The sequence below is a fragment of the Falco punctatus genome (assembly GCF_963210335.1).
Source record: "Falco punctatus genome assembly, chromosome: 8".
In the NCBI taxonomy this organism is placed as follows: Eukaryota; Metazoa; Chordata; class Aves; order Falconiformes; family Falconidae; genus Falco; species Falco punctatus.
In genome coordinates, this window is record NC_137588.1 from 32,098,579 (window position 1) to 32,125,836 (window position 27,258).

A 27,258-nucleotide genomic window follows, 5' to 3' on the forward strand; every position below is an offset into this window, starting at 1 on the left:
ATCAATTACCATGAAGCACAGAATCAAAAGCAAATCCCTCTCCAACTCCAGAGCATAGACTGTGGTTTTGACCGAAATGCAAACATTCACCAGTCATTCATGCTGGTGGTTTCTTTGCAGAGTTAAATCGTGTCTATAAAGCTACCAAAGGTCTGAGAATGAGGAGCTAGGACAGCTGGGATGGTGCGGGGTACCCCTCTTTCCTGTCCATTTGTTGTCTAGAAGCAAGGCTTTTTCATGAAAGATTAAGAAGCTGGGAATGAAGAGAGCCGTGGTATCCTGGCAGCACATCCCGCTCTTGAGCAGGGGAGTTTGAAGCACAGCCAGACTGCTAGTGAATAAAACTACCATCTGTGATGGCAAAAACCTGTGAGACAGAACCAAGGTAAAAAGAATTAAATGCTTGTAAATGCAGCCACATACACCAAATGTCAGGAAGTCAAACTTGTGGCAGAGCAAGGGCAGGGGCATGGAAGAGTTCTTTCCATCATTCTGCCATGGGCTAGCCAAAGGATTCCTATAGACTGCAGTTAAGTTCATACTTTTTGCTGTCTGCATTTTTCAGGTCATTCATCAGCATTTTGACTGACTGCTTGGCTTCACTCAAATGTCACCGTTGGCTTTTGAGGGCGTTGGCATGTGTTTTGCATGTTATGGAGACAGGTCTCCAGCCTGTATGCCTTGCTCTCCAAATAACAGTGGTTTATGCTGCAACTAGAAGGGTGTTTTATGAGGACCTTTAAATAGGATATGTCAACTCTCATAAAGTACCCTTTTATTAGTCATATTACAGCCCATTTTCCTGATTTTTTTAAAAAAGCTGAGGAAGATGAGCTTCTCCCAGCTTCACTGTGTGGGCTTGCAGCTTTTACTGCTGTGTACGAAAGCAACAGAGTGTGCAGCCAGTGCCTGTGATAATTTGTGTACTGAGTAAATCTTCATCAAAGCCATACAGTGACACTCCTGTAATTCACTCATCACTCAAGACACATTCTGTTGCACCTTCACTTCATGTATGCAACAGAGTCAACACAACTAGTTTAAAATGGTTAGTTCAGTATAGTGGTTCAAGTTGATGGATCCAATAAGACTCTTTGGTTAGAGAAAGGTCTTACAGTTTGTTTAATCCTTAGAAAGTTTCAGAATGATTCAGAATTATCACAAGTGATTTATTTCTGAGATTTCTATGCATAGTGCACAAAGTTGTGCAAAAGGCTCAAAGCAGCAGATCAGGGTACGACTGCAAGTGATATGGCCAGTCACTGGGAAAAGCGCAGAGGAAAGAGGCAGTGCAAGTCCCATTTGAGAAGTAATGAAATGTTTAGAACCAGTGAATAATTCAGAAGAAAATGTAATGGTACCTGCTTTTATTTAAGTAAATTGCTGAATTTGTAGTTTGTATTTTACAGCTGTGGAAAGCTCCTCCTGCATTAAATTGTACTGTATTACACTGGTATAAATCTGAGTAAATCTGCTGTAGGAAGAACTTCTCCAAGCCTATTAGCAGTATGATCAAGTGCAGAATTTGATTTGCTTAGTACAATTACTTCAGTTAATTACATCCAGAATCATGACTACAAATAACTAATTTTAAAATTTTACTAGAAGAAGAACATGCTTTTGCAATTCGTGATGGTAGCATAAATGACACAGAACATGTACATCTGATATAATCCAACTTTCTTTCCTAGGGCAAATAGTCTCTGAATTACAATTACATGACCTTGGGCTGGGGATCTACACACTCCCTGATGGAAGTGTAGATACCCAAATCACATTTCCCTTGCGAGGAGATTATTTTGTGCTATATCAATCTGGTCCATGCAGGACTTGGAAAAAGCATCAGATGTTTAGGTATTGCAAATCCTTTGGCCATAGGCAAGGTTACTAGTTAAAAAGCGTCAGCATACAGAAGCACCAGATGCAGCCCAACCAAGGATGAATGTCAAAAAATTGGCAAGGAAAAGGGAAAAAGCAAGAAGGAGGTTAGGAAGAGGTGAGGTGGCTTTTTTCACAGAACGTTCTCTTTCTTTCCACTTGTTGTTTCTTCCCAACCAGTTTGGTGGTGTCTGACAACATTACTTCTTGCAGCAGGGTGTCTCATCAGCTGTATCTTACTGTGGAAGTCACATATTGTGGCATTTCATACGTAATGTTTGGTTATATCCCATCTTGTCCCATTTTATTAGGTATGCTGTCACTTGTGACACTTTGCTAGTGACATGCGGTCACATTACAGCTCATCATTGCATATACATTGCTTTCTATGTTTCTGTTGACATTTGCATGAGACCTTGAATGTGACTTTGGAAAACATTGTTGAAATATGCTTCCAATTTATAACAACCATCAGTTCTTTCAACTGAAACAGCACTGGATGCCTTCTAAGTGTGAATAAACATCAGCTGATGAAGATTAATTGTGCTGAAAAGTTTTATTATCTCCACCATGCTAGTGTGGGGAAATGAAGGTAGAAAAGGCCATTTCCTAAAGGCTGCACAGTGAAGCCAGATTCACAACAGCACTTGAATAGGTGCTTAAACTTAAGCACAGTTTAAAATCCTGCCATAAATTAACCTGAACTTGGGGTCTATGTGACTTCCTAATGCGTATTACCAGAAAGCTAGATGTTACTGCTCAGAAAAGGTTTGTATGAGCCTGGCATAGTAGCAGAGGAAAATAGGGTTGATGGACCTTGGACAGCTCTCTCTGGAGCAATTCTGTTTGTGTTTGGGTTTTTTTCTCAACCTGCCCTTGGTTCTCTGCACACTTATATTACAACTTACGGAGTGGAAGCAGTGAAAATCAGGTGGGAAAGGAGAGTCCCCATATTCCACTGAATTCTTCTGCGTTCTGCTCTAGCCTTCGTTGCCATGATGGATGTTCACTTCACTGAGTTGGCATGAGCATCCTTTTGGGGCCTGCTCTGCAACACATGACACTTCTCTGACATAGTAAAAGGGTAGAACATATACCCTGGGAAGTTGCTTGTTTCCATTAACAACCCTGTTTTGAACTGCTAGCAAAAAGATATAATGTTAATTCTCATGGATTGAACTGACTGGTTCTTTGCTTTTCACTGGTCTCATTACTCAGTGGTTTTAAACTGGTTTTGAGGGGATTAAAAGCCATCTCTGGCATTTGCCAATAGCAGTGTATAAACACTGGGTGTTTAATAGTTATCCCAAATACACAGGCAAGATTTTCTTAGCGATCCCTTTAGGGTTTAGATTTTATTTAAAGTGGTCCCTTGCTCTAAGGCAGAAGCTTTAATTTCTAGGTAACAGGCACAGATGTCCTTCAAACCTCCAGTAAGTGGTCTCATTAAGTACTTGAGTAAAATGAAGGGTATTGCATGAGATGAAATAGCTGTGAATAAAGAGCTGTATTGTCTTTTGGACAGAGGGAAACTGCCTGTTTTATACCAAAAAAGACACAGAAGTTGTTGCAATGCATAAGAGGTGCCAGATGCTCCCCCAAAAGAAGGGGGGGGGGGGAGTCATTCTTCTTTTCCACTGGTCTAGTAATCAGAAGAGAATTGTTTTTCTTGTTTAAAGCCATGGTTACCTTCATAAATAAAGCCTCAATTCTGGAACATTTATGGACCTTCAGCATGGATGTTTTAGGGATAGGTATTTGCCTTGGACTTCTGCGTAGCTGACAACTGTAACATTTTGCATGAGTCAGACTTGTGGCTGGATCTCTCTGATGAACTTAATTTAGGTTTTACACTTATGTGTTAGTATTTCTATATCAAATTAATCATACCAAAAGCATAGATCAATTTGAAGGAAGCACAAAAAATATTTTTGTGTTATTTCCTCATTTTTTCCAGGATTCTATATTTTTTGTTTAGTACGTTAGGTACTACATTGTAGAGATTATCTCCTTTTCTGGACATGCACATCACTGACAAGCTTAGTAAAAGTCACCACAGCTGGATATGGAAATATTGTGTATTTGAAATGCCTGCATGCATCTGCCTATGCCCCCTGTGTAGGATCAAGTGATACATTAGCAGTAGTTTGGGGTATTGTATGTGAATAAGACAGGTGCTCACAAATTCTGCTTGTGCTAAGAATAAAAGAAGAAAGTCAGCTTCTGCAAATATCAGGCAAAAGTTGTTCCATGTAATATGCCAAATTTCAATGAAAACTTGAAACAATTCACTCAGTGTAAGCCAGCTAGCTGTTTAGAGTAGGTCACAGCATGAATTAGGAAATGCACAAGGTATCTGCTTATTTGAGGTTTTAATAGGATTTTTTAAAATCAGTTGAATAGTTGCACTAGAATTAAACATCAAACCCTAATAGTGACAAACAGGATGTGATTTCTTTTTTATGATTAACAGCTTTTCTGACTCTGGTGTTGCAGTGATGTGGAGGCATCTTCCCATTTCTGTGGCATTCACAAGTGGGGCTTTGTAGCAATTTATTTCAGGTGCTGTTAATTGTAGTGAATAACCTAAGAGATTTTTGAATCGGGTTCCTATTGTAAAATTGTTCCTGAAAGGTCTCCCTAATCTTATTAATATTGACTGATTCTTTGCATTAGGATTTACCAGGGATTGGTGGAGTCTAAAGGATTAAAGGTCAGTGAGTCAAGGATGACCTAGATTCTGATAGATTTATTATGCAAATCCTTACAATCACAGGTCATTAATGGAAATATCTGAAGCTAATATGAGTTAATGTATTTCAGTGCTCTCTGAAACTAATGAGTGTTTTGGTTCCAGGTGAGTACGGTACAGTTTATGTTTAAGTATGTCAAGACTGCTTTGATATAGAAGTGTACTCAGAAAGTGACTTAGGATCTCAAATGTCCAGATCCTTTTGGCTGCTTCTGAAAGCTGGGTTCTGGACACAATTTTGAAAACAGGGTTTTCCTCTGAAGTCGCAGTGGGAGACTGGAAACTTTCTTCTCTGCCCTTTCTAACATGATAATTTCAAGAAAACAGCAAATTCCTAACAACAAAGCAAGTTCTCAGTTTCACTTTCATTTTTGTAAAGGAAATTCTCTGAGCTTTTTTTGTTATCTTAAGTGGAAAAATGAAATATGATGAACAGCAAGAAATATTAAAACTACTGACTTCCCAACTTGAAACAGAAGGGTGATTTATACGCATGGCCATTTTTCTCTTCTGTAGTTACGAAGTGCTGTATTACTTGAAGATCTGATAAGCAGAGAAAGTAATATTTCTGGACAGCCTGGTTCTTGCCTGTTACAGTCCAGCTGTCCCTACTGTTTGAGTGGGTGCAGGGATCAGATCAAAAGCAGGAGGATTCTGAATGTGATTTGTACATAAAGGCATTAACTCATTTTCCTTTATGGTGGCTTCCCAAAGTTCAGCATGTGGACCTCAGGCCACAAATTAAAAAGCTCTCTATTTTTTTCTTTAAATATGTTTTCATTCTTTCATTTATTTCACAAGCCTGCCTACTTATATTTGTTTCTTTTATTAATAGTTGCCTTTTTATAGCATGCCTTTCTCCTGAGAATGTGAAAGTATGTGAATAACCTGAGCAAAGGCATTCCATTTTAGGCCAGTGGTAGGCTAGGCCATTATGATTATGCTGTTTATCCATAAACAGAGGCGTTTACCCAAAATATTCAAAGCTGACCCTGAAAATCTAACTGAAAAGCCTTCAAATTAACCATATGTTCTAAAGATTGTTTTTGCAAGTCTGTCAAGCAAGGAGGCAGTGGCTGAGGTGGGGGCAGAGCACAGGGAGCTGGGCTCTCCCTTTTCTGGTATCATGAGCAGTGCTGGGACAGGGTTTGATTTTTATTATTTTGGTTTAGAGCAGGGTGATATCCTTGAAGTCAGTGGCATGTGTATAGTGTAACATTCAATGACTGGCTTTAGGTTTGGACCCCAACTGTGAGAAGCCTTGCCAGCTGGCATTTCAGACATCCCTCTCCTCCTCTCATTTTACATGGACATGCAGAATTCTCAGTCTCAGAAAAAAATCCTGTAGGTTGGGGATCTAGTGCACCTCATTTTGAACAGAAACGTTTTTACCAGCTCTTTTTGCCACCCCCACACAACGTCTGTCATCTGCTTCAGGGGGTACCTGTAGGTCCCTTTGAGACAATCTGCAGCCCCCTGGAACGGCAGGCAGAAGCGCAGCCCCGCTACCGCCAGCACTGCTTCCTTTGACATTTCCCAGTGCACTGGTGGAACATTTTGTTTCCTGCTCCTGTACTTCTCTGCTACTTTGCAGAACGTACCAGCAGAAAGTGGGTTAATGGGGCAGGCATGGCACAGAGAAGTCTCTCTGGTGGAGTCATTAGGATTTGCTGGCACACTGCCAGCTCAGTTGGTGCAATTTTATACTCACTTTTCAGAGCAAGCTTAAAGGGGACACCTCCGTTCGCTTTAAGCCTTTACAGCCAACAAGATGCTGCTGAGGCTTGCCTGCCACTGCCCAGATCTCTGATGAACAGCTGGCTGGAAATTCCCATCTAAGCACTTACTCAAATGATTTATTGTTGTTGTTGTTTTGAAATTGATTACCAAGACTATTTAAAAAAAAAAAGGATCTGCATGGGATTGATTGGTGATACTGCTGTCTCCTATGTTTGGATTTCCCAAAGTTAAAAAGCAGAGTCTGAGGGGCATTTTGTGGAGGGGGGTGAGTGGTGGAAACCCACAAAACCCCCTAACCCTCCACAAGACCTTCTGGCTGGGAAGGCATAGCTGAGCCCACACAGCTAGACTTCAGCCAGTACCATACATACATACCAAAGATTTTAGGTCTGTTCTGCAACAGGCTTCAGCTGCGTGTGAAATTAATAACAGCTGATAGCACACAGGTCCTAAAAAGGGTTAGGTTATCACAGCTGTAGGGCACTGTAATTTGTTATTTGTGTAAAGAGTTAATCAGATTTATATAGTTATTGTCACATAATGAACTGAAATGCAAATTAATTTTGGAAAAAAAAATACCTGATATTATATTTCTTTTACTCTGTTGCTTAAAATAGAATTGCATCAACCAGAATCAATACCAATGTATTATTTTGGTTTTAGAAACTTTAGGTCAGTTTTCATGTGAAACCTGCAGCCCTAGTTAATGCTTACTGATCTGGAATTAGAGAGCAAAAGGGTTAAATCTCAATCCCTCTCTGATTTATATTTCCCTCCCCTCCTTCCCAGCTGTGGACATGGATGGAAGATCTGCAGAAGGAGCTCTTAGAGGATGTCTGTGCTGACTCCGTGGATGCAGTTCAGGAGCTTATCAAGCAGTTTCAGCAGCAACAAACAGCCACCTTGGATGCTACACTCAATGTTATTAAAGAAGGGGAAGATCTAATTCAACAGCTCAGGTAAGCATCTACCTGGAGGACAGGTGTTGAGAAATCTGATGTATGCTGTGGTTTAGGTATGTATAAATAGGGGACTGTATGTTAGGATTAATTGGCAGAGTTTATTAACTCTTTGCTTATTTATGATTCTTCATATTCTGTGAGTATTTTATTGGAATTGTAAGGAGTGATTTGTGTGGACTGATTAGAGTAGTCTGTGGATTAGCATGGGATCCTGTTTGACAGAGAAATTGTTTATAGGCATGGTGAAGTGAATTGAAACAAGTGTTTCAGGTGAATATTTTTAGTTGGTATTTATAGAAGATGGTTAAATGGTTGTGAGCTGAGGCCTTGTGATTTATGTGGTTACTCCTGGTGTGGGAGAAGTATATTCCTCTTAATAAAATATGCACCTCTAACAATCTTTACTCTTTCATTTTGTATGCAGCACCCTTCTATTTATCTTTGCCCATGTGGGATTTATTCATAGTGTCAAAGAGGGTCTTATACGGCCAGTTCCACTTGCATAGTGAATTAAAACCAGCTCATTTTGCCTGATTTAAAATACATTAAGAGACTGGTTGCAAGAAGGTGGGGTTGTTTTGGTTTTTTTTGCTTTCTCAGTCTGTAAGTGTAGTAGAATGAATGTGTGCAGAGTAAGCTTACACAAAACTTGTGAGACCTCTCTCATTTGTTCTTATTTGCAGTGATTTTCTGTGACTTTAACTTTTACAGCAGTGGAGTTTTCCTGCCTTTTAGTGATGTTACTGAGCTCAAAACAAGGTCCAGTACATCACTTACTCTTTAGATCTTTGTGTTGTTACAGAGTGCCCTTATCTACATGTACAAAGTGTGTGCGTTCTGTATACATGTATAATATGCCAGTCTGCCAAGTCTTACTCATTTCACCAGATAATGTCCCAGAGACTTATGTCACCCTCCTCACCCTGAGCTTTCCTAATCTGATGCCGTTGGTTCTCACATAAGAAGTGCAGAAAGCCATGAACCGCAATAGGAAAGGGTAATGTGCTCTAGAGTAGAGTAGGTAACGAAGGGTGTTGGTAAAGCTCTGCCCTGAAGAACCTTCCTCAAGTCCTGAGTCTTCTACTAAAGCTGTGTGTTGAGCTTTCCTCTGTACTTTTTCCTATAATTCCAGGATACAAAATCTTCTCCATTGGCTCAGGGGAGGGGCGGGGGCAGGGGGGAAGATATATATTTGGAAAGGCTTCTAAGTTTTGACTGTCATTCAGCCCTAGGCAGCCCCACAGGAGAGCCTGTGTAACTTCCTAGCCTTACTGTATGTGGCTTACCTGTATCACAGGTGAGAGCAAGGGACCCAAGCTGTGGTATTGCTTGCCAAGATCAGAGTTGGAAAGGAAGGATCAGAAGTAGACATATCTAGGCTCCATCCATCCATTAATCTTTGCTGATGAGATAAGTAGGAAGGAAACATGCTGTGTTTGGTAAGTGAGCTGCCAGAAGGAGGGGGTTTTAGATAAGAACGTGTGTATGGCCAGCCATAACAGGTCAGTCAAAAGTCTGCACAGTTACTTCTCTTTATGTAAAGAAACTTTTTTGAAAAGTTTAAGGCATTTCTAGGAGATCTCAAAAATGACAGTGAAATTCTGGACTAAATGTTGGTTTTGTTGTTCATGCCACTTACTGGCTTAATATCATTTCAGCATAAACACCCATGGAGAAAAGCCTGAAAGGGACTATGTATAAACCCATCAGGCAGAGCATGGGGTGGTTTGTGGGGTTGCAGAAGATGTTTGTATTGAAGGAGTCCTGGTGCTGGCTGTGGGATTGACCTAGAGGCTTTTTGTCTGCACCTGAGTCAGTACAAAAGTGGTATGTGGAGCTGGAGAGTGGCCAGGGCAATATTTGGAGCTGAGAAGTCAGTGGAGCATCATTATGATTAGCAGTTACTGCAGAAAGGCTTGTTTAGTGGCTGCAAGGTCATGCAGGGGAAGAGGTAAACTGGGAGATGGCATGTGGGACTTCTTTTTTTTTTTTTATGTAAACTTAGTCAATTCTTAGTTTCGCTCTTTGAAAAGTAAGGGTGACCTCAGGTTTGAGACTTCTTGCCTCAAATATCTGTGAAATGCTAAGACAGGTTTTGTGGCAGCTGTATTTAACAAAGAAATGTTTTGGGGGTCTGGCTTTTATCCTGGGCAGTGAGCAAGGTGGAACATGGTGAATGTATTTGTGCAAAGTGATCCCCTGCTTCTGGTAAAGCCAAGACCAAACACAGAGGGAACAGCTCTCTGAAGGACAGAAGCCCTGAATGCACCCAAAGATTTGCAGAGCTGAACTGACAAGACAATCTCTGGTTCAAGTGTTGGTTTTGAGCACTCCAACTAACTGCAAAGCCTGTAAGGTGATCCTGGACTCTTTCAAAAAGAAAAACATGAAACACCTCTGTGTCTGCCTGCTCTAACAGCTTTTGTGGCTGCTGGGGAAAGTGAAGAACACAGAGAAAAAGGAAAGGAGGAAAAATTAGAATTGCTACAATATTTCCTTAACATGGCATTGCATTTCACAGTGTGGATCACCTTGTACCTGCTATGAAGAATAGCCGAAGACTGCAAACGCTAAAGTTAAAAGAATGAAATACACTGCTCTTATCAAGCATGTCATAGCACAGGTTAAAGCCGATAAAATTAGTGGGGCTTTGAACAATTTTACATTTCTTGTCCTTATCTCTGAAAGAACAGATAATGGTTTAGAGAAGATCATTTGTGTAATAGCATTCTGGTTTCCTCCAGATAGCTTAGGAAAAGCTCAGCTGCCTGAACTAGTTAAATACAATGCCTGGACTGCTCTTCCCTGGTCTTCGGGGCCTTCAGTGACTGCATCAGGAGACCATACCTGTCAGGAATGAAACAGGTCTGGCTAGCAGCACTGTGTATGTCATGTTTAGCACTGGAAATGCTTTTTTCACTTTTCCTTATCAGTCTTTTACTGAGGTGATCATTGTTCTCAGCAGTCAACATGAAGCAAATCTTTTGAACTGTATCTCTAGCAGTGCTGCTGGGGGGCAATATTTCTGCACATTTGTGAGAAGCAAAACAACTTGCTCCAGTGAGATGTGAAAGAGCAGGAATGTTAGGGGCAAAAAAAGGACAGTGAAGAGTTATGTATCTTGCCTTCTTTACAGTTAGTTCAACATATGAGCTTTTGATAATGGTGATGTGTCACTAAGCCCTCTCCCAGTTAAAGCACTGAAAGTGGTTTCAAAAGCACAGAATTCATTCTGAACAAACTCAACAGCAATGCACTAAGCCCAATTTTATGTTCCCCAAAGTTTATTTTGTATTTTTTTTCAATAATTCCCTGCATTTTATAACTCTAATCCATAACCTTTCAGAGACTATTACAGATCTTGTATAAATTCTTTCCCATAATTTCTCATCACCAAACAGAACAACAAATCTTGTAGAAGCATCCATTCTCAGAGATTTTTTTTCCTGGAAGGAGATCTTTCTCAAACCAGACTATATAGGGATTGTCGAGGCCTTATCTGAGGAGACACTGAAAAAATATCAGATTCTTACACCAATTTTTTTTTGTTGCATCAGCCACTGAAATGCAAGTGTAGCTTCATTTGAAGAGTGAAAAATTTAATGAAAAATAATTTCTAAAACCAAGTGTGTCTTTAGATCCCATGAGAGATTATTCAACACCAGTCTTGAATAATTCATTGAGTCATTTAGGTAAGATACGAATAGTAATAATCCTGCATTTAAATGAAGACATATTTCATGTGCTTTTATGGAAGACAGGTGCTGACTGAAGGAAACGGAACTTGATTGAATGTGGCCTTAGATTAAGCTGTAGTTTCAAAATCTCACCTTGTTATCTTCATTCACCCTTCCTTTGTACAGCTCTAATGTGGAGTCAGAAAGAGACTTTATGGTCACCAAGAAGGTGAAAACACAAGACTGAGAGAGTGGGACAGAAATCATATCACCTGGAAAGAGTAATAGTAGTGTAATATTCCCTTACAAGCAAGAGAAGTTGGTAGTACTTGCTTCAGAGTAATGCTGGACCATCTGAGCTTCAGCGTCTCAAACATAAAGTATTTGAGAAAAAAGGTGAAACACATCCAAAGAGCAAACTACTATGCAGTTAATAGTATTCTGTATTTTCAGTTTTATTCTTAGGCTTCAGATAGTGAGGCAAATGCTTGCTCTGTTGCTTCAAGACACATAATGAAAACACAATAACCTGTGTTTTGTTGCCTTAGAACCACAAACGTATGGTTTAAACTTAGCTAAAATGACTCTGTGTGTCAGTTTAAGGCATCTGCAAGAGGTTATACATTTTTTGCTCTCAAATATGCTTACTGTCAGTGTTTAACATTTAAATTGACTGTACATTGTTTGATCTGACTCTATGTGATGATAATTTGCGAAGAGCAAAGCACAAGCATTTCAGTCAAGTTCTGTGTAAAACTACGAATGCTTTGCTAGATATTTATGGAGGGGAAATTCAACCGAGGAAAGGTAAATAAAAACCTAAAAATCTGGAACACACTAGCACTCTTCCACAGTGAGGAGACTCCGTGGGCATCTCTGCTCAGCAGCCCAGGTTAGCTGGCCAGAAGAATGGCTCCCAGCTGCATTTGGTCCCTGTGGGACGATGCAGTGACCTGGCAGCATTACCTGACATTTCACATGTCTTCCAATATTATCAGCCAGTTCGCTGCACACGTGGGAGTTTGTTGGTGCACCAGTAGTCCGGTATGTGTTGCTGGATTTGTAATTGTCTCCTCCCACTTTCTCCAAGGCAGAACTGGAGGCTGATAGGAAATATTGGTGGTAAGACCTGCTGGTTTACCCACTTCATCCTGTTATCCCACCAGTGCCCAGGTCTTCCAACAGTGTATTTGATAGGGTTTTCAGTTGGCTTGGTTTAAGTATGCCAAATAATGCAGCTGCTATCGAGCCTTTGAGCAGGGTGGATGGATGGATATCACTGCATCTAAAACTCGTTTTAGCCGAAGTACGAAAGGTGAGATTAAGTTATGGCTTCAGAGCTTCCTGTCTGGTTCTTGTTAAAGCTGGGGGACCTCTTCTGGCACATTCAAGGATAAATTTCAGCTCTTTATGTCTGCAAAGGCTTTTTATCCATAAAAAATTTGCTGAAGATCTAACAGACGGTAGGTGAGCCTATTCATATGTGTCAGAGCAGAAACAGAATGTCAGAACTGTCCTGTGTCCATGCTAAGACTTTCAAGTGCAGTAAAATTTTCCTTGGTCCTAACCCACCAGTTAAAGGGCTTACTTCCTTCTGTTGCTTGTATATGGAAGGTGTAGATGGAGCAGTATCTGACCTGTCACAGGCATGTCTCATTTCACTTACCCTAGTGAAAAGACAAGTCAGAGCCTGTCTTACAGTGTTTGAAAGATTTTCCTTCGGTGGAGTTTCTTGCACCGTAATCTGCATCTATTGCTGCACTATGTAATCCAGAGGAAATCAAGGCATCCTTACCCCTTGGTCTAAAATGCTGGTAATTCCAATTCAATTCATCTGTAAGTAAGAAAGCAAATGCACAAAATTAACTTGTAAAGGTCCAGGTGACTAAATAGCGTCTCTGGGCTTGACAGGACTGTAGGCTGGAGCAGGTCACTCTGTAGGATTGAAGGAGATTGCCAGCCAGTCTCCTCAAGAGAGCTGTTGAGATTGATGTGTCATTCTTTTCCCCTCCCCCTCCCAAGTGTGTAAGGCCACAGTGTCACGACACAAGAAAGGATGATCCCCTTGTTGAAACTTTGCGCCGAACTCAGGAGCTGCAGGATTTCAGTGAGTAGAAGAGATGAGTGTTGCATACACCTTCCTTCAGCCCTTTGTGCTTGGGTTTGCTTCTCAGCAGCACGCAGAATCACAGATGTGTAGTTCTTGCTCTTTTGCCTGCCTTAAAGCTCAGCTTTAACCATGCTCTCTGCCTTGCTACAGGGACTCCGCCGTTTCCAACAATAAGACTCCACACAATAGCTCCATCAGCCACATTGAATCTGTCCTTCAGCAGCTCGACGAGGCCCAGGTACAGATGGAAGAGCTTTTCCATGAGAGGAAGATTAAGCTAGACATTTTCCTTCAGCTCCGGATTTTTGAACAGTACACCATTGAGGTAAGAGCTGGCTGCATCACCTGAGGAAGGTAGAGCTGTGGGAGAGGGAATATATGTAAACTCTGTTTGGATTCACCTGGAGCTGTTTGATTGTGCTCAGCTGTCCAGTAAGGAAGAGAGAGAGTTACAACCAGGTTTTAAATTTGGCGTAATGAAGCTAAAAATATGCTTGAGGATATGCTGTTAGAATGCATTGAAATAATTTGTGTCTGTTTAACTATGCTGAGAATCTGCCTGCTTTGCAGAGAAGCTGTGTAAGATGCTCCTGTTACAACTCTATTGACACGAGTGACTCAGGGATTTGAAAGTTCTCTCACTTATTCGTGAGGTTTATCTCTTCAGAGACAAATGTAGATGCATACAGACAGACACTTGGCTGGCTTTAAACCATCAAGTGACAAAGCATTATGCATGAAAGGAAAGGATATTTAAAAGATGAGCTTTTTAAGCATCACAGTGGATTTATTTAAAAAAAAAGGGGGGGGGGGGAAGTTGAAGTGTATTTTTATGCTCTTGTGCAAAAAAGGTCTTTCAGTCTGCTTTGTACTTCTGTTTTGAAGTCAAAAGCACTGGATGGAAAACTCATCAAAACATGAATAATTGAGGTATTCTTGGGCAGAGAAACTTTAAGGAGTCTCCATCCAATCTCATTAATTAACTGCTGTAATTCTGTTAGGACATGATGCAAAAAGAATGGCATGTAAATTAACTTGTGCACAACATCGATGACAAACGTGTCAGTACTTATGTCCGTTCTGGGGTGTGTTCCTCCTACTGTATCCCACTGATGCTTGTTCAGTTCATGCAGCACCTTTACGTGTTTTATGATGATATATTCCTGAAGGTATTATTTCTAAATCCGTAGGTAATCTCAAGATGGGTACTGGTAATTAATGGGAGCCTTAGAATGCTGTGTTATACTTTGTGTTTATTTTAAGACTCGCCATGATGAATTATAGTGGAATAAAAGGCTGGAAACAGAGATTTTTAGGTGTCTTGATCTATAATTGGATGCCAGAGATAGAAATCAGCAAGGAGTATCTGAGCTTTCCTGTTGTGACTGCATAGTTAGGTATTGTACTGAAGTCTGTTCTACAGTGCTTGTTGTTTACATAAATCAGAATATTGTCATTTTGCTTACCAGTTATATAGAGCCCCCTCGAAACTGAGAGACAGTACTCTTTGTGAATATGTGTGTATAAGTATAAACTTATGTATTACGTGTCAGATAACATACTTTGCCTTAAGAATGCTGCACTCATAATTCAGGAGCCTGCAGTAACTGCAGCATCTCCTATGTTTAAATAGAAGATATTTTGATACAACGGTGTGGCAGATATTGAATGATTGAGACTTCTACTCTAAATATATAAATGGAGTGTGAAAGCATATATTTGTACATACATATAAATAGCATCTTTTAAATAGTTTACAAAATTTTGAAAAAATTATAAAAAAATGAAATAAATAATAAAAAAGGAAAACCAGTATTGTATGTGCTTCTGGAACACCCAAACATGTCAGTAGGCAGTATACGGTGAACCCATGTGACTTGCTCATTAAGTTCTCAGCCTATTTTACTGCGAATTCCAGGAATGGACCTAGAATTAGGCTCATTTAAGTAAAGATTAAAAAAAATATGAAAACCAACAACAAAACGAAACAAAAACCAACACTGTTTTCAAATTCTTTTTCTTTGTACATAGTCTTCCAATTAAAGATCTCAAAGGCCTTTACCACCATGGATTACTTCACTGATGGGGTAACCGAGGCATCAGGATGTGATTTACCCTAGTCCCCTCTATATGTGATGCCAGAGAGGGGAATATTACGTGGATCCTTCGGTTTTGCTTCTGCACAAATCCTACTTCTGTGTATTCATGCACACATTTGGAGTGGCTGTGATACATTAAGATATTTAAAATTGGAAATGTGCTTCAGAGTCTTCTAAAATCAGATTAGCTAGAAAGGATTTTAAAGAAAACCACCACTTAGTTTGTCACTGTAGATTTGCTACTTTTTATAATAAGAACATCTGAATTCCCTCTGTAAGATTAATATTACAAGGAAATCTGAGAAAATATTTCATAGGGAGTCTATGGGTAGATTTTTTTTATTTAGAAAGTTCCCTCTTTCTGAAAAATATTTTTAATTTTAGAATAATTATGGCATTTAATTTATAACTGAACACACAGTGAAAAATATATCCAGGTCAATATCTTAAATGTTGTAAGTACATTTGGTGCTTAAACAAGAAAAACAGTTTGATGGATAATAAAAAGAAAGGCAATTTGAAATAAAATATTAAATGACACATGTATGCTATGCATTTCAAACAACAGCTGAATTGGCTCAAATTGACACAATAATGATCCTTAGAAAGTAGATTGCAGTCAGTTGCCTCAGCCATATAATAAAGATGCCAAGTCAGTAGGAAACTATTATCAAAATTAACAAAATTATCTCATGCCATTGTTGAGATGCAAAAAGATTTTTTTCATCACCATAATTAAAAAGAATGTAGTATTTCTGATGGTTGATTATTCCAAGCTTTTAAGGGAAAAAGATGACAAAATTTAAAGCAGGAAATTAAGCATTTTATCTACTAAAGACAAGTAGCTTGAGCTATGACTGAAAGTATATTAGGTTTTAATTTCCCATAATAGCCTAGATCCTGCATAGATTAAGAATAGGGAAATGATGTGTACCAGTATGATTGTCAAATGAATTTCTCCTTTTCTAGCCTTAGATAAGCTCCCTTCCATCTGTTCAAGAGCAGTGCCATACTGAACACATCCCTAACGAAACCCCTCTACCTGCTGCAGCCACGTTAATCTCTCTCCTTCCTGTGCTCACACAAACCCTCTGCAAAAAGCGGGCCCTCCACCTCTCAGACTTTTAACATCTTTGTCCTCTTTTTTGCTTCTGTCTTGTCAAGCATTGAGTTTCCCATTTTTCCTCCTTGGGTCTGTGTTCTCACCCTTAGTTCTTGTGTTCTTGTGCTCCAGGGGATCCCTTATGATGAGGACGCTTCCCTGGGAACTCTGGTGAAAGAAAAAACTTCCATCTTTCTAGTGGAAGCCAGAGGGACGCAGCTGTGGGAGCCCATCTACTTCCAACAGCTTTAGGGAAGGCTGTGCATTAGATCTTAGTCTCAGAGAATAGTTACATCTCACGTTGTGTCTTTCCATCCAGTTTTGATTCTGTAATTTTCCTTACTGCCCCCTCTCTCTTTTTTTCTGATTAATAAGGCAAACTGAAAGTAGTAGGCATTTTTCAAACTCACAAATGGAAGTTGAGTGATTGGCCTTTATTTTATTTAGAAAGTGTCTGGCTGTCATTTGTTCTTTGGAAACTTTCCTACTTGTACTGTTCTCCCCAGACATTGAAGTCCATGCCATAGATCACACAACCCTTTCCTTTGGCATTCCCTCCTAAACTTGCACTGTGCCCATCTGCTTTGTAGCCCTCCCAGTTTTCGAGATTTTCTATGATCTCTGCTTGACAGAGGTTGGAGTCCAGACAAAACTTCAGAATTAATGATTACTGCACAAGCAACACTTACTTCCATCTATTTAAGGCATAATTGGACCTTTTCTTGTACTTCAGTGAGATCTGCCAACTCTTGTTACATTTTGTCTTCAGGAAAAGTATTTTATGTAAAGGGAAGCCACCTGCCTTTTTCTTTTGCAGGGCAGACCAGCTGTGTTCATTTAGGACTTCTAAGGACTGCTAAACCGCGTAGGCAGCTTTTGTGTTGCGCTTGAGTCAAGGCAGGTTTAGTAGATACGAATTTGGATACAAACCCACAGGCACATAGCATGTGCTGCCTGTTCTTTCTTGCCTTAATCTCATTATATTGACTGATATTTACACTCTGGGTTCTTGGGGTAAATTATGAAATCCAAACTATGACAGCACCTGGAAACAGACATAACAGAAACATGAGAGAGCCTAGCTCTCCCTAGGGGAGGCTGTTCTGCCTTAGGTTTCAAAATCGTAAAATGACAACCCATTCTTTATTTAGGAAGCGTGTCTAACTTTGATGCCTGATATGTTTTATTCCTTTACCAAGTCATTGCGCATTTCAAGACAAGATGGGATCATTAGGATTATATGGTTGGTCTTTCTATATGATACAGGCTTCAATTGAGTTTGTGCAGCCAACCAAGTAACTCGGGAGATTTCATGCAATGTGAATGTGGTAGCTGATCCACTATGAGGGAATAGGGTGTAAGACTCAAGGGACGATAGCTGGCAGACATGAGCAGCAGTGCTGGCACCACACTGAGCACATTACACATATGAAGCAAAGTCTTATTCCAGAATTATATCATCAATAAAATCTGTCAAGTATACTTTGTCCCTTGCTTCAGAAATAGTAATTTAAAGGCTTATTAACCGCTATTTGAGTGAATGCTAATATACAGTAAAATGCTGAGAAAATGCTTAAGAAACAAATGGTAAAATGCACTGAATTGCAACCCCTAACAAAATCACTGCCATCCAGAGTCTTTCTGTGTATTTTTTTTTTTATGTCTTTGTAGAGAGATGATCAAATTCACCTGTAGGCCTCTATAAAGCTCTGTGACTGAGAACAGGAATGACCTTAGCCCATACCTGTCTGGCAACAGTTGCTGGTTACCTCCAAAGACACTTACCTCTCCCATTCCCAGAACTGCCCAGCTCCTTCCCTTGTGTGTGTTTTGTTTCCTGCAATGCACATGGATCTGTGCAACACTAGACAGAGCCTATGCACTGTAGTCTCTAGAGCAACGTGGTTCCTAGGCCAAGACATAGTCCTGGAAAGGATTATGAGTGTTCCCACTGCACAAGATAAGTTTGATCTTGTATGCTATTTGTTGTCTTTCAAAAAGCCCCATGATCACTAAAATCTTCACCTGCCGGGTATCTGTTTTTCCACCATTCAGTCTCTTTGGCTCCATTTCACCTGCTAATTAGATTTTTCAGCCTTGATTTCACTTGCTGGCTCTTCTGGCTGTTCACGCCCATCCCTGAGCATGAGTTTAGAAGGGAACAGGAGCCAGCTTTCACAGTAGTTTACTTCACTGTTATATACAACTCACTTGAGTCTCCCATTCCAGGTTTATAACAGGTTTATAATTTCAAGTGAATTAGCTGCCTGCGTGAAGGTACAAGATGTTTTACAACCCCTCACTCACTGGCTTATATCTGACACTCAGATGTGAGCTTCTTTATTAGAAGTAAGAGTTACAGAGATCTGGAGATACATTTGAAAGAAAGAGAATGGTGAGAGAAATTTCAGTTGCTTCTGTTCATAAGCTGGAATCCTGTAATGCCTCATGCTTACTGAGCTTTTGTTTTTCTTTCCCATATATACCTAGTTTTCAAACTGCTCATCACTTCATTTCAAGAAAGGCAAGCACTTAGCTGCCGTGGGCACCCTGTCTTTTGGAGCTGAATTCCGTTGTTTCTCTTGATATTTTGGGGATTCAGGAGCCAAAAGCGCTGGAGCAGAATCATCACTGTGACAGCCTTTTCATGCTTCAGTGGCCCAGGTCCCCACTAAGCCAGCATGGCATCTTTCTCTGTTGTCAAAAAAATGAGTGACAGTATTGTCATACTGCATGGCATCAGCTCAAACAGAGGCCTGAGAAGGAACAGCAAACTTTCTGCCTATGTGATCTGTAGAAGTGACAGTGTCATTCACCCTTTCCTACCTACATCTCTTTTACCAAATACCTTCAGTATTAGTCTGCTCATAAATCCACTTACACTGTCGCACCCAGGCTTCTGCTCTTCCAGCCTGCTCTGAATGCTGAAGCAGAGCCAAGTTGCCCCTGGCATCCCTGATGCCCAATCTCTAGTATGTGCCTAAGAGATCCGGTCCCCCCTACTCCATTATAACCCCTTCTTTTCTGCACTCACAGATACTCCCTCAGCATCCAGGAGTCAGAATTGCCTTTTTTTATTCCTTTCTGGATTATATCTAACCTCTCTTCTCATCCATCCCGACTCTCTGTTCATCCCAGCTGTATGGCTGTCAGTTTTTTTTCTTTTGAAATGAGGTAGATATTCCCTTTTCTTGATTCTGCGCTCTGTACAGATCTGCCCTGTGCCTGTGTGACTCTTCTTCCTGTCCTGCCTCATCCTCATGCTGTACCCACTCTTCTCACCTTTGCTCTTCCTCCTACTTGCACCATCATTTCTCTTGCAACCTGCCTCCTACATTTGCTTGTTCTTTCCAAACATCTTTACTCTTTTTCAGATTGCTCTTGCAAACCCACTCTCTTTGTGTTGATAGCTTCTGCTCCCAGGATAGAACTTTCTTTCCCTCCTCCTCATATGCCCTTCCTCAGCCCATACATACTTCAAAATATCAGCTCCTATGTGATTCATTTGCCATATAACATTTATTTTCTTTCGCTTGATTCCTCATTTCCCCTCTCCACCTCATTCAGTTGGCAAACAAGATTTCCTGGGTGGCATTAAACAAGATGACTTTAGGTGTCAAACACTGAATTAAGGCCAAGCAAGCAGCAGTCAAGGCTTAGCAGCAGGAGGGAAAAAAGAGAAGAAAAATAAACCCCAACAACAACAAAACAAAAAAAACCAACAACAAAACCCAACCCAAAACTTAAGATTTAGATATGAAATTATTGCAGATGCAGATTGCCTGCATGGCAGCTGCTGTAGCTCGGATAGCCTCTTTGGCCTAATTCACCAGCAGGCTGCAATGTAGGCATGAGATTGCTGGACGGCTACTGTTGTTACTACCACTGCTATTACTTTTCACCTGCACATTTCTTCTCTGTACCTCTCCTCTTTCTCCAGGATTGGAGATGAACATGTCTCTCTCCCTTCAGTCGTGTTATCTGCTGATGTTGCAACATGATAAATACAGGAAGCAGCAAATGCAGTAATATTGCAGCAGTGGGAATTTGGGTATATTAAGTTGCTGCTTTAGGAGGATTCCTGCCCAAGGAGTATGTGGTCTAGACTGTGGTCACTGTGTCTGCATGAAAAACAGACCTGGCTGTCATAGTCTGTATATCTATTACAGCCTTGTGGTAGTAGCACAGAGCTCAGCCCAGTATTTGCTCACGTGCCGAAGTTAACTCTTGCATTGCCTCCGCTGCTCTTATAGCTGGTTGGGTTTACTACCAGCATTAGTTCCCCTCCCGTTATCATGGCAGCAGAAGCATCTGTTTTGGGTGCAGAATGAAGGAATGTGCTTTCCAGGCACACTGTCAATCAGTAGCTCTGTCATGTCTTTCTCATTATTACCCTGGGGTCACCTGACCTTTCTTTAGTAATAGGAAGCTGTTTCTTGGCCACCAACTTTATGTGACCCACAAAGGAAGGAGCATGGCTTCTTCCAAGGAGTCAGCCAGAGTGTTGCTGACAGTGAGGCATGCGTGCAGCTTTCCTTGGAACATTGTGGGCACCTGGGGATAAGTCTGCTGCTTTTGCTGATGCAGACCTGTGCACTGCCACTGTTGCTGCTCTCATGACCCTTCTGCTTTGGTATGATTTCCCTCTCATGCCACAGAAGAACAGAGCAGAGCTCAGGGCTTCTTTTTCGGCAAGGGCTTCTCTTCACTCGGGGCATGTGAGGGATGCTGAGGTCTATTTAGAATCACAAACACTGGGAAATAAAATGAATAAACATAAGAAGTGCTATCAGTTTTTCCCACAAAAAAAATCTAGGAGATGAACAGAGTAAACTCTAATCAGCTATTCTTCTGGGTCAGAAGGGAATTAAATGAGTTCATGGCCAAGTGAGTCTCATTTATGAGACAATTTCTGATGCAGGCCCAGTGCCATTGGCTCTTACCACAGCTTGGGAGGTAGGGCACTTTTGTCTGATGCAGTCCAAGTTTCACCATAGACATTAATGCCTGACCAGTCTGTGAAAGCATCCAAAGTCCTTTTTTTAGACTTCAAAAATATACATCTGTAGTTAACAGAGCTGCCTAATTACAGCTTATTCCTGAAGAAAAATAAATCTTTTTCCCTGTACCCAAATAAAACTGGTCAGAGATTCAAATTCAGACTCTGGGACCATTTCCAAATAGTCCAGTTTGAAGTATGGGCTTTTGAAGCATTGGCTGTACAGACAGTAAAGGAAATGTCTTAATGAGATATGCAAAGCAACATGGTCTCTGGTATAGGGCACCAGATTGGGATTCAGGAAACCTGGGTTGTTATCACAGCTCTGCTATTGCTTCTTTGCCTTCGTGTGCTTTAGATTCCCTTCTAGCCATCTGTTTGTCTCAGTTACTCAGAGCGATGTACCCAGCCTTCCTGTACACACTTTGCCTGAGAAATTTGGTGATGTTCCACCTCTCACTGTGCCTGACTCCTTCCTCTGTTCCCCCTAACCCAGCACATGGGATAATTATCACTCCTTCACTACCCCCTACTCAGAGGCAACTTCCCTCCTTCCTTCCTTCTCCCCTCTGTTGGTGGCTGTGCTTCTGGCCCTAGCAGAGCTAGCACTGGGTTAACAAGCCCCACTGGACCTGTCGTAACTGTCCAGAGCCACTCAGGTGCAGGCTTGGCAATGTAACATGGAGCACCACGGGCTGACCTTCCATCCTGTGTTTAGCAGCTTGTGTCCAGACTGCCTGTATCGTCCTTTCCTCTTTAACTGGAACCACTAATTTGAACTGGGGAGTGTGGATAATGGAGCAAAAACCCTGTAGTGCCTTGCAGTGGCTAATAGGACAGGTAGATATTTGCGTGCAGCCCCTCCTGTGTGAAGAGCCTGGTGAAAGCTGGTTGCTACCATGAGCATGAGGATCACTGGTTGCCACTTCTCTTGAGTGTTTGTACATGCCTTTCTGCTACAGACCTGTCCTGGACACTCAGGCCCAAGGGGCAAAAAGCAATACAGTCAGGAACAGCTGTTTCCCCATCCTCAAGTGGAAATTATTGTAGATTTAATGATAAAAGCATTGCTGATCAGTGTCCCTTCCACAGTGCAGTGGAAGAGTAACTAAGAGAAACAGCACCACAGCAGAGAGGTTTACCCAGGCAGTTTTGTAGAAGTGCTGGATCTCAGCCTACTTAGGGGAACATTTGTTGATTTATTCATATGTCCATCATTGACTCCCCTAACAGTTCAACCTTTGAAGGGCTTGTGTTTTCCTGTCCTGGACTTGATGTCCATAGATGCAAATGGGGTGGAGAGATTTTGTTTTGATCAGAATCTCCCAGTTGTAGCGTCATGGCTTTCAGAGCAAACTAATGTAACGCATTCTTTGATTGATTTAATCTTTTCTATTATTGTCACTTACAAATGCTTTTAGACATCTTCCTGAGTGCACATGCCTGAGAATGTTCACAAGAAATTCAGAAGTACTTTGTGAATCCTCACAAAATTTCAAATAATTACATTTTAGCAGCCTGACAATGCCATGAATCCAGACAATATTTTTAATAGCTCATAAAAAAGAAAATTCTTCTGAATTATTTATATTACATGCCTTTCCATTAGAAGGAGCAGAAAGGGTTTTGCATTGAACTTTAAGTGTTGTCATGACTGTAGGAGCCTGCACTTACTCTAAATTCCTTCCTTTATAGTTTGAAACAAGGTCAAGACCACCCCATTTCTGATTACTGTTAGCTGAGGATTTGTCTCTAAATGTAAATGTATCTAGCAAAACCCTTCTCCAGCATCTACTTGGACCATTTCTCCATAACTGTTAAATCTGCCAGTAAGTCTCCATAGTCCAGCAACTCCAGCTATGATATGTGAATGAATCAGAGGCTGCTGGAGTCAGGAACAGGGCCAAAGAAACTGTAGAGATAAGCTATTATTTAAAGGTAATTGAGTGGAATGTGGAATGGAACAAGCTGAAGAAAAATAGAAGCTCCTCAGGATATCCACACTCTGCCTCTCACCCTGAGGCTGAGGTCCCAGGTTCTTGGTTGAGAAATCTATTTTTCTGCTTTTCTCAAAAAAGAGCCTAAAACCTGCTTTTTTTCTCCCCCTTCTGATGCAAAACTGTGGACTCCCATCCATTCTAATGTGAGAAGGGCTGAGAGCTGGTCCGTTTTAGTCGCCTACCTGTGCCTGCATTGGATATAATGTAAGTTTTTCAGAAAGGAAAACTGAATGGAAGCTTTTGAATCTTAGCTACTTAGGAAGTTAAGCATCTTGCTGCACACAGGCACTGAAGAGCACTTTTAGTGAAAAGCAGAGAACTTTTCACTACATAATAATGTGCACAAGTGGGGATTTAGAGACCTAGTTTTAGCTCTCCTGAATCTAGCTATAAGGAATTGACCTATGAATCAGAATTAAGGCATTTATTTAATGTTTTTTAAATACTTTAAAAAAAATTGTATTCTGCACAGTACTAGCCTATATGCATGATTTAATTCCCATTTCCCTTGTCCTCCCTCCCTCATTCATTGTCACTAGCACATTCCCTCTTTTTTTGTCTGCAGTAGCAGAATCTAGATTGAGGTGAGACTGTGCTCTTTGAATAAAGGCTAGATCTTGCTTTAATTGAACAGGCAAAAAAGAGAAGGACTTTGATATCAGTTGGCTAGTTGTGGGCTAAAATATAAACCACAGAAGATACAGTAAATGGACTGCTAAAATCATCAGACTGCATGTTATAATCAGGAAACAGAGAAAGCAACGGAAGATTTTTCATGTTTCCATGAGTTATTGGCAGGTTATGTAGGTCTTTGGTTAGAGCCAGTACCATTCATGATTCTACTGGTGATTCACCTAGCCCTTGATTATGGTGCTTCTGTGCTGTGCTTTCCCCATCTGTAAAAGTGAATTATTTATATTCATCCCCCAGAGAAAGAAGTTATACAGGGCCTTGGGAACCCAAGTCAGACAGAAAGACAGCAGAAAGACCCTTATAAAAGACTCTAAGTCCCTGAAAGCACACAGCATAGGACTCATTGTACAACTGCAATCAGTGCTGTGGGGGTTAACTCACATATTCATAATAAAATATTTGGTCTCATGTTGCTTTTTCTGTGAAGAGTGTGTAGATATGGTTTAAAATACATTATATCAATAATAATAATAATAATTCTGAAAATATATTAGTTATGCCTATTTTAGGGCTTACTGGAAGCTTATAATTTTGGTTCTATGAAGACAGAGTAAATATCTCCATTTGTAATATGGAACATAACAGTGTGTTGCAAAATGTTTTTAGAAACTTTCAGGCCATTTGGGGATTATGTGGTTGCAGGTATTACAAATTGTTCACAATTCTGTAAGCGTTACTTCGTTTAAATTTGAATTTATTCAGAAATACTATCTCTGTCATCTATGTGAATATAATGGGTCTTCTTTTACAGTGCCCTTTGGAATGTGTAAGGGGAAAAGAAGGTGTCAGATTTATTGTTGGACTGATCATCTTTTCATGGATCCTCGCCTAAGAAAAATGTTAAGAGTGATCATTATGTGGGCAGGATCCAGAGTGTACTGAGGCTGTGGTTTGGAGGTTTCTGGATCAGAGTCAAAACATGAAGTACTTTTGTGATCCAAACACAGTCTGAGAGTAAGACTTTTCAATTGATCTTTAGTGAATACAGTGTCTGTGTTCTGCCCATGTAGGTTACAGCAGAGTTAGATGCCTGGAATGAAGATCTGCTGAGACAAATGAATGATTTCAATACTGAAGACCTCACTCTGGCTGAGCAGCGTTTGCAACGTCACACAGAGCGAAAGTTGGCCATGAACAACATGACCTTTGAAGTCATCCAGCAAGGGCAAGATTTACACCAATACATCATGGAGGTCCAAGCTTCAGGTAAGCAGAACAATTTGATCTCTTTTTCACCTGAGAAAAAAAAAAAAAAAAAAAAAGAAGAAAAACCCAACCCCCCCAAAACCCAATATGTACCAAATGCATCAGCTTTTAACATAAGTATGGGCAATACCTGTCTCTCCGCTCCCAGAACTGTTCCACGTGTTTGGAGAATTCATTGATTCAGGATATGTTTCCAAAAATGCCGCTTCTTTGAGTCTGAGATTCATTGAAGAAATAAACCTGACTTTCAGGTTTCATTCAGAAAGTTTCACAGCTGCAGGATGGAGTTTGTGATCAGTTCCAAAGTGGATAGAGGTGGGGAGGGCAGGAGAAGTTACCCTGGTACGTCCTTGTCCTTGCACCAGCTCAGAAACAAGCACTGAAGGAAACCGTGACTTCCAAATACTTGAGCTGGCCAGTCAGAACTCAGGTCTGGATGAAGTCCAGTCATTCTAGACTCCTAAGCTTGTTAACCTTTCTGCAACTAGACTTTATTGAGAAGCAGACTGACCAGATGTGCTGGCTTCATTCTCTGCAGACGAGTACCTTTCACCTATGCCTCATTTCAGGGTGTAGACATGCCCTAGGGAGAGAGAGAAGAGGAAGGGGAGAAAGAATCTAGTTATTCCAGAGCCCTCTGGGAAAGAATCCAAATATGGGAGCCTAGAAGCCAGCCATGAAATGGAACTCTTGTTTCCAGACAGCTCTAATTGGAATTATTTTGTATAAAAAGGGAATATGATAAACCATACTGAAATTCTCCTTTTTAGTGTGCACTTGAAAGTGAAAGGTAGTAACTTAGATGTAAAAAAAGAACCTTTTGCACATGCTCTTAAATGACAGACCTGATTCATGTTGATAGGGAATGTGTCTGATACTTTTACTCTGCTGCTCAGCACTGGGATCCTGTTTCTAAGACATCCCATGAGTCAGGATTTTTTTATCTTTGCATTTCAAAAAAGAATATCATAATTCAGATTAGTCACTGTGAAAAGTCCAGAATTGAATGTTACTTCTAAAGTGGTTTAATCTTCTTAAATGTCTGGAAAGAGTGCAAAGAGAGAGCAATTCCTGTTCTTTCCCTCCCAATCTGCACTTTCAAAGTAAAAAATATTTTTATGGTTTTATTTTTTGGCAAACATCTTACCTCTGGGCACCCACCTTTAAAAAAATCTGGCAGTATTCAGCCTGATTTGGCAAGCTGCACTCAACAGAGGCTTAAGGACTGCTACGAGCGTATGTTGTGAACTAGACAACCCGGTGCATTGTATGAACCATGTGTGCAAGCTTCTATGAGATCTGCCCACGCTACGCCTAGTCCTAAGCTTCAGCACCCTTGCTGTCTGGGATAGAAAACTTGTCCTAATACATCAATTAAGGTGCTTGGGTTCTGGGTTTTTTGTTTGTTGTGCTTTGTTTTTCTGTTGTTGTTTGTTTTTTTCTCTTTTTATCCTGGAAGAATCTTAATGTGAGTAGGGATCCATGGGAGGTAAAGAATATGATCTGGAACAACACAGTCAGGAGTCTCAGTGACTGATTTTTAGGGGAAAAAAAAAAAAATATCTGTGTTTGTCAAGAAATTAGAAACAACAACTTTTCGATTGTAGACTGACGATTAGCCACTAAATGAAATTACTTTTAAAATGTTTTTAACCAGATTGTCCTAGATCACTTCCTATGAAGCCTACTCAATAAAAATCCGTTGCTCCCAAAGGCAAGGAAGCAGAAGCCTCAGGGGGTTGTAGAATAACTGTAGTTAATCAAAGGTAATGGTCATGTCTGCCATGCATGGAATGCTAAATGCTGTGAGAATGGCAAAATAAGGGAGAGAGATTGCTCTTGGGAGCCTACTGCTTCTTATTTCAATAAAGGACAGTTATACTTCATAAAAAATTCATTTAATTTTACTCCCTCTTCCTGAATCCTATATCATAGTCATTCGTTGCATAAGTTAAGGGATGATTGTTCTTACTGCCAGAGCTGCAAACTTGCAGGGGTTCCTGGAAATCAGCTGCTATTGCTGCCTCCTATTGTACAGTG

General features: G+C 40.5%; 1 protein-coding gene across 17 annotated transcripts in view; it reads left to right on the forward strand.

Annotated features, from left to right (window-relative positions):
* The window catches only part of KALRN (kalirin RhoGEF kinase), a 546,232-nt gene that overhangs the window by 334,461 nt on the left and 184,513 nt on the right, over positions 1-27,258 (forward strand). For all 17 annotated transcript variants that reach the window (XR_013930070.1, XR_013930071.1, XR_013930072.1 and 14 more), the window contains exons 12-14: positions 7,160-7,329; positions 13,270-13,444; positions 25,023-25,218. Coding sequence is in view for 10 of the 17 variants with exons in the window: in XM_080399718.1 (XP_080255844.1) it covers positions 7,160-7,329; positions 13,270-13,444; positions 25,023-25,218 (541 nt within the window). In the remaining 7 variants the exon portion in view is untranslated. The remainder of the gene's footprint in view (positions 1-7,159; positions 7,330-13,269; positions 13,445-25,022; positions 25,219-27,258) is intronic.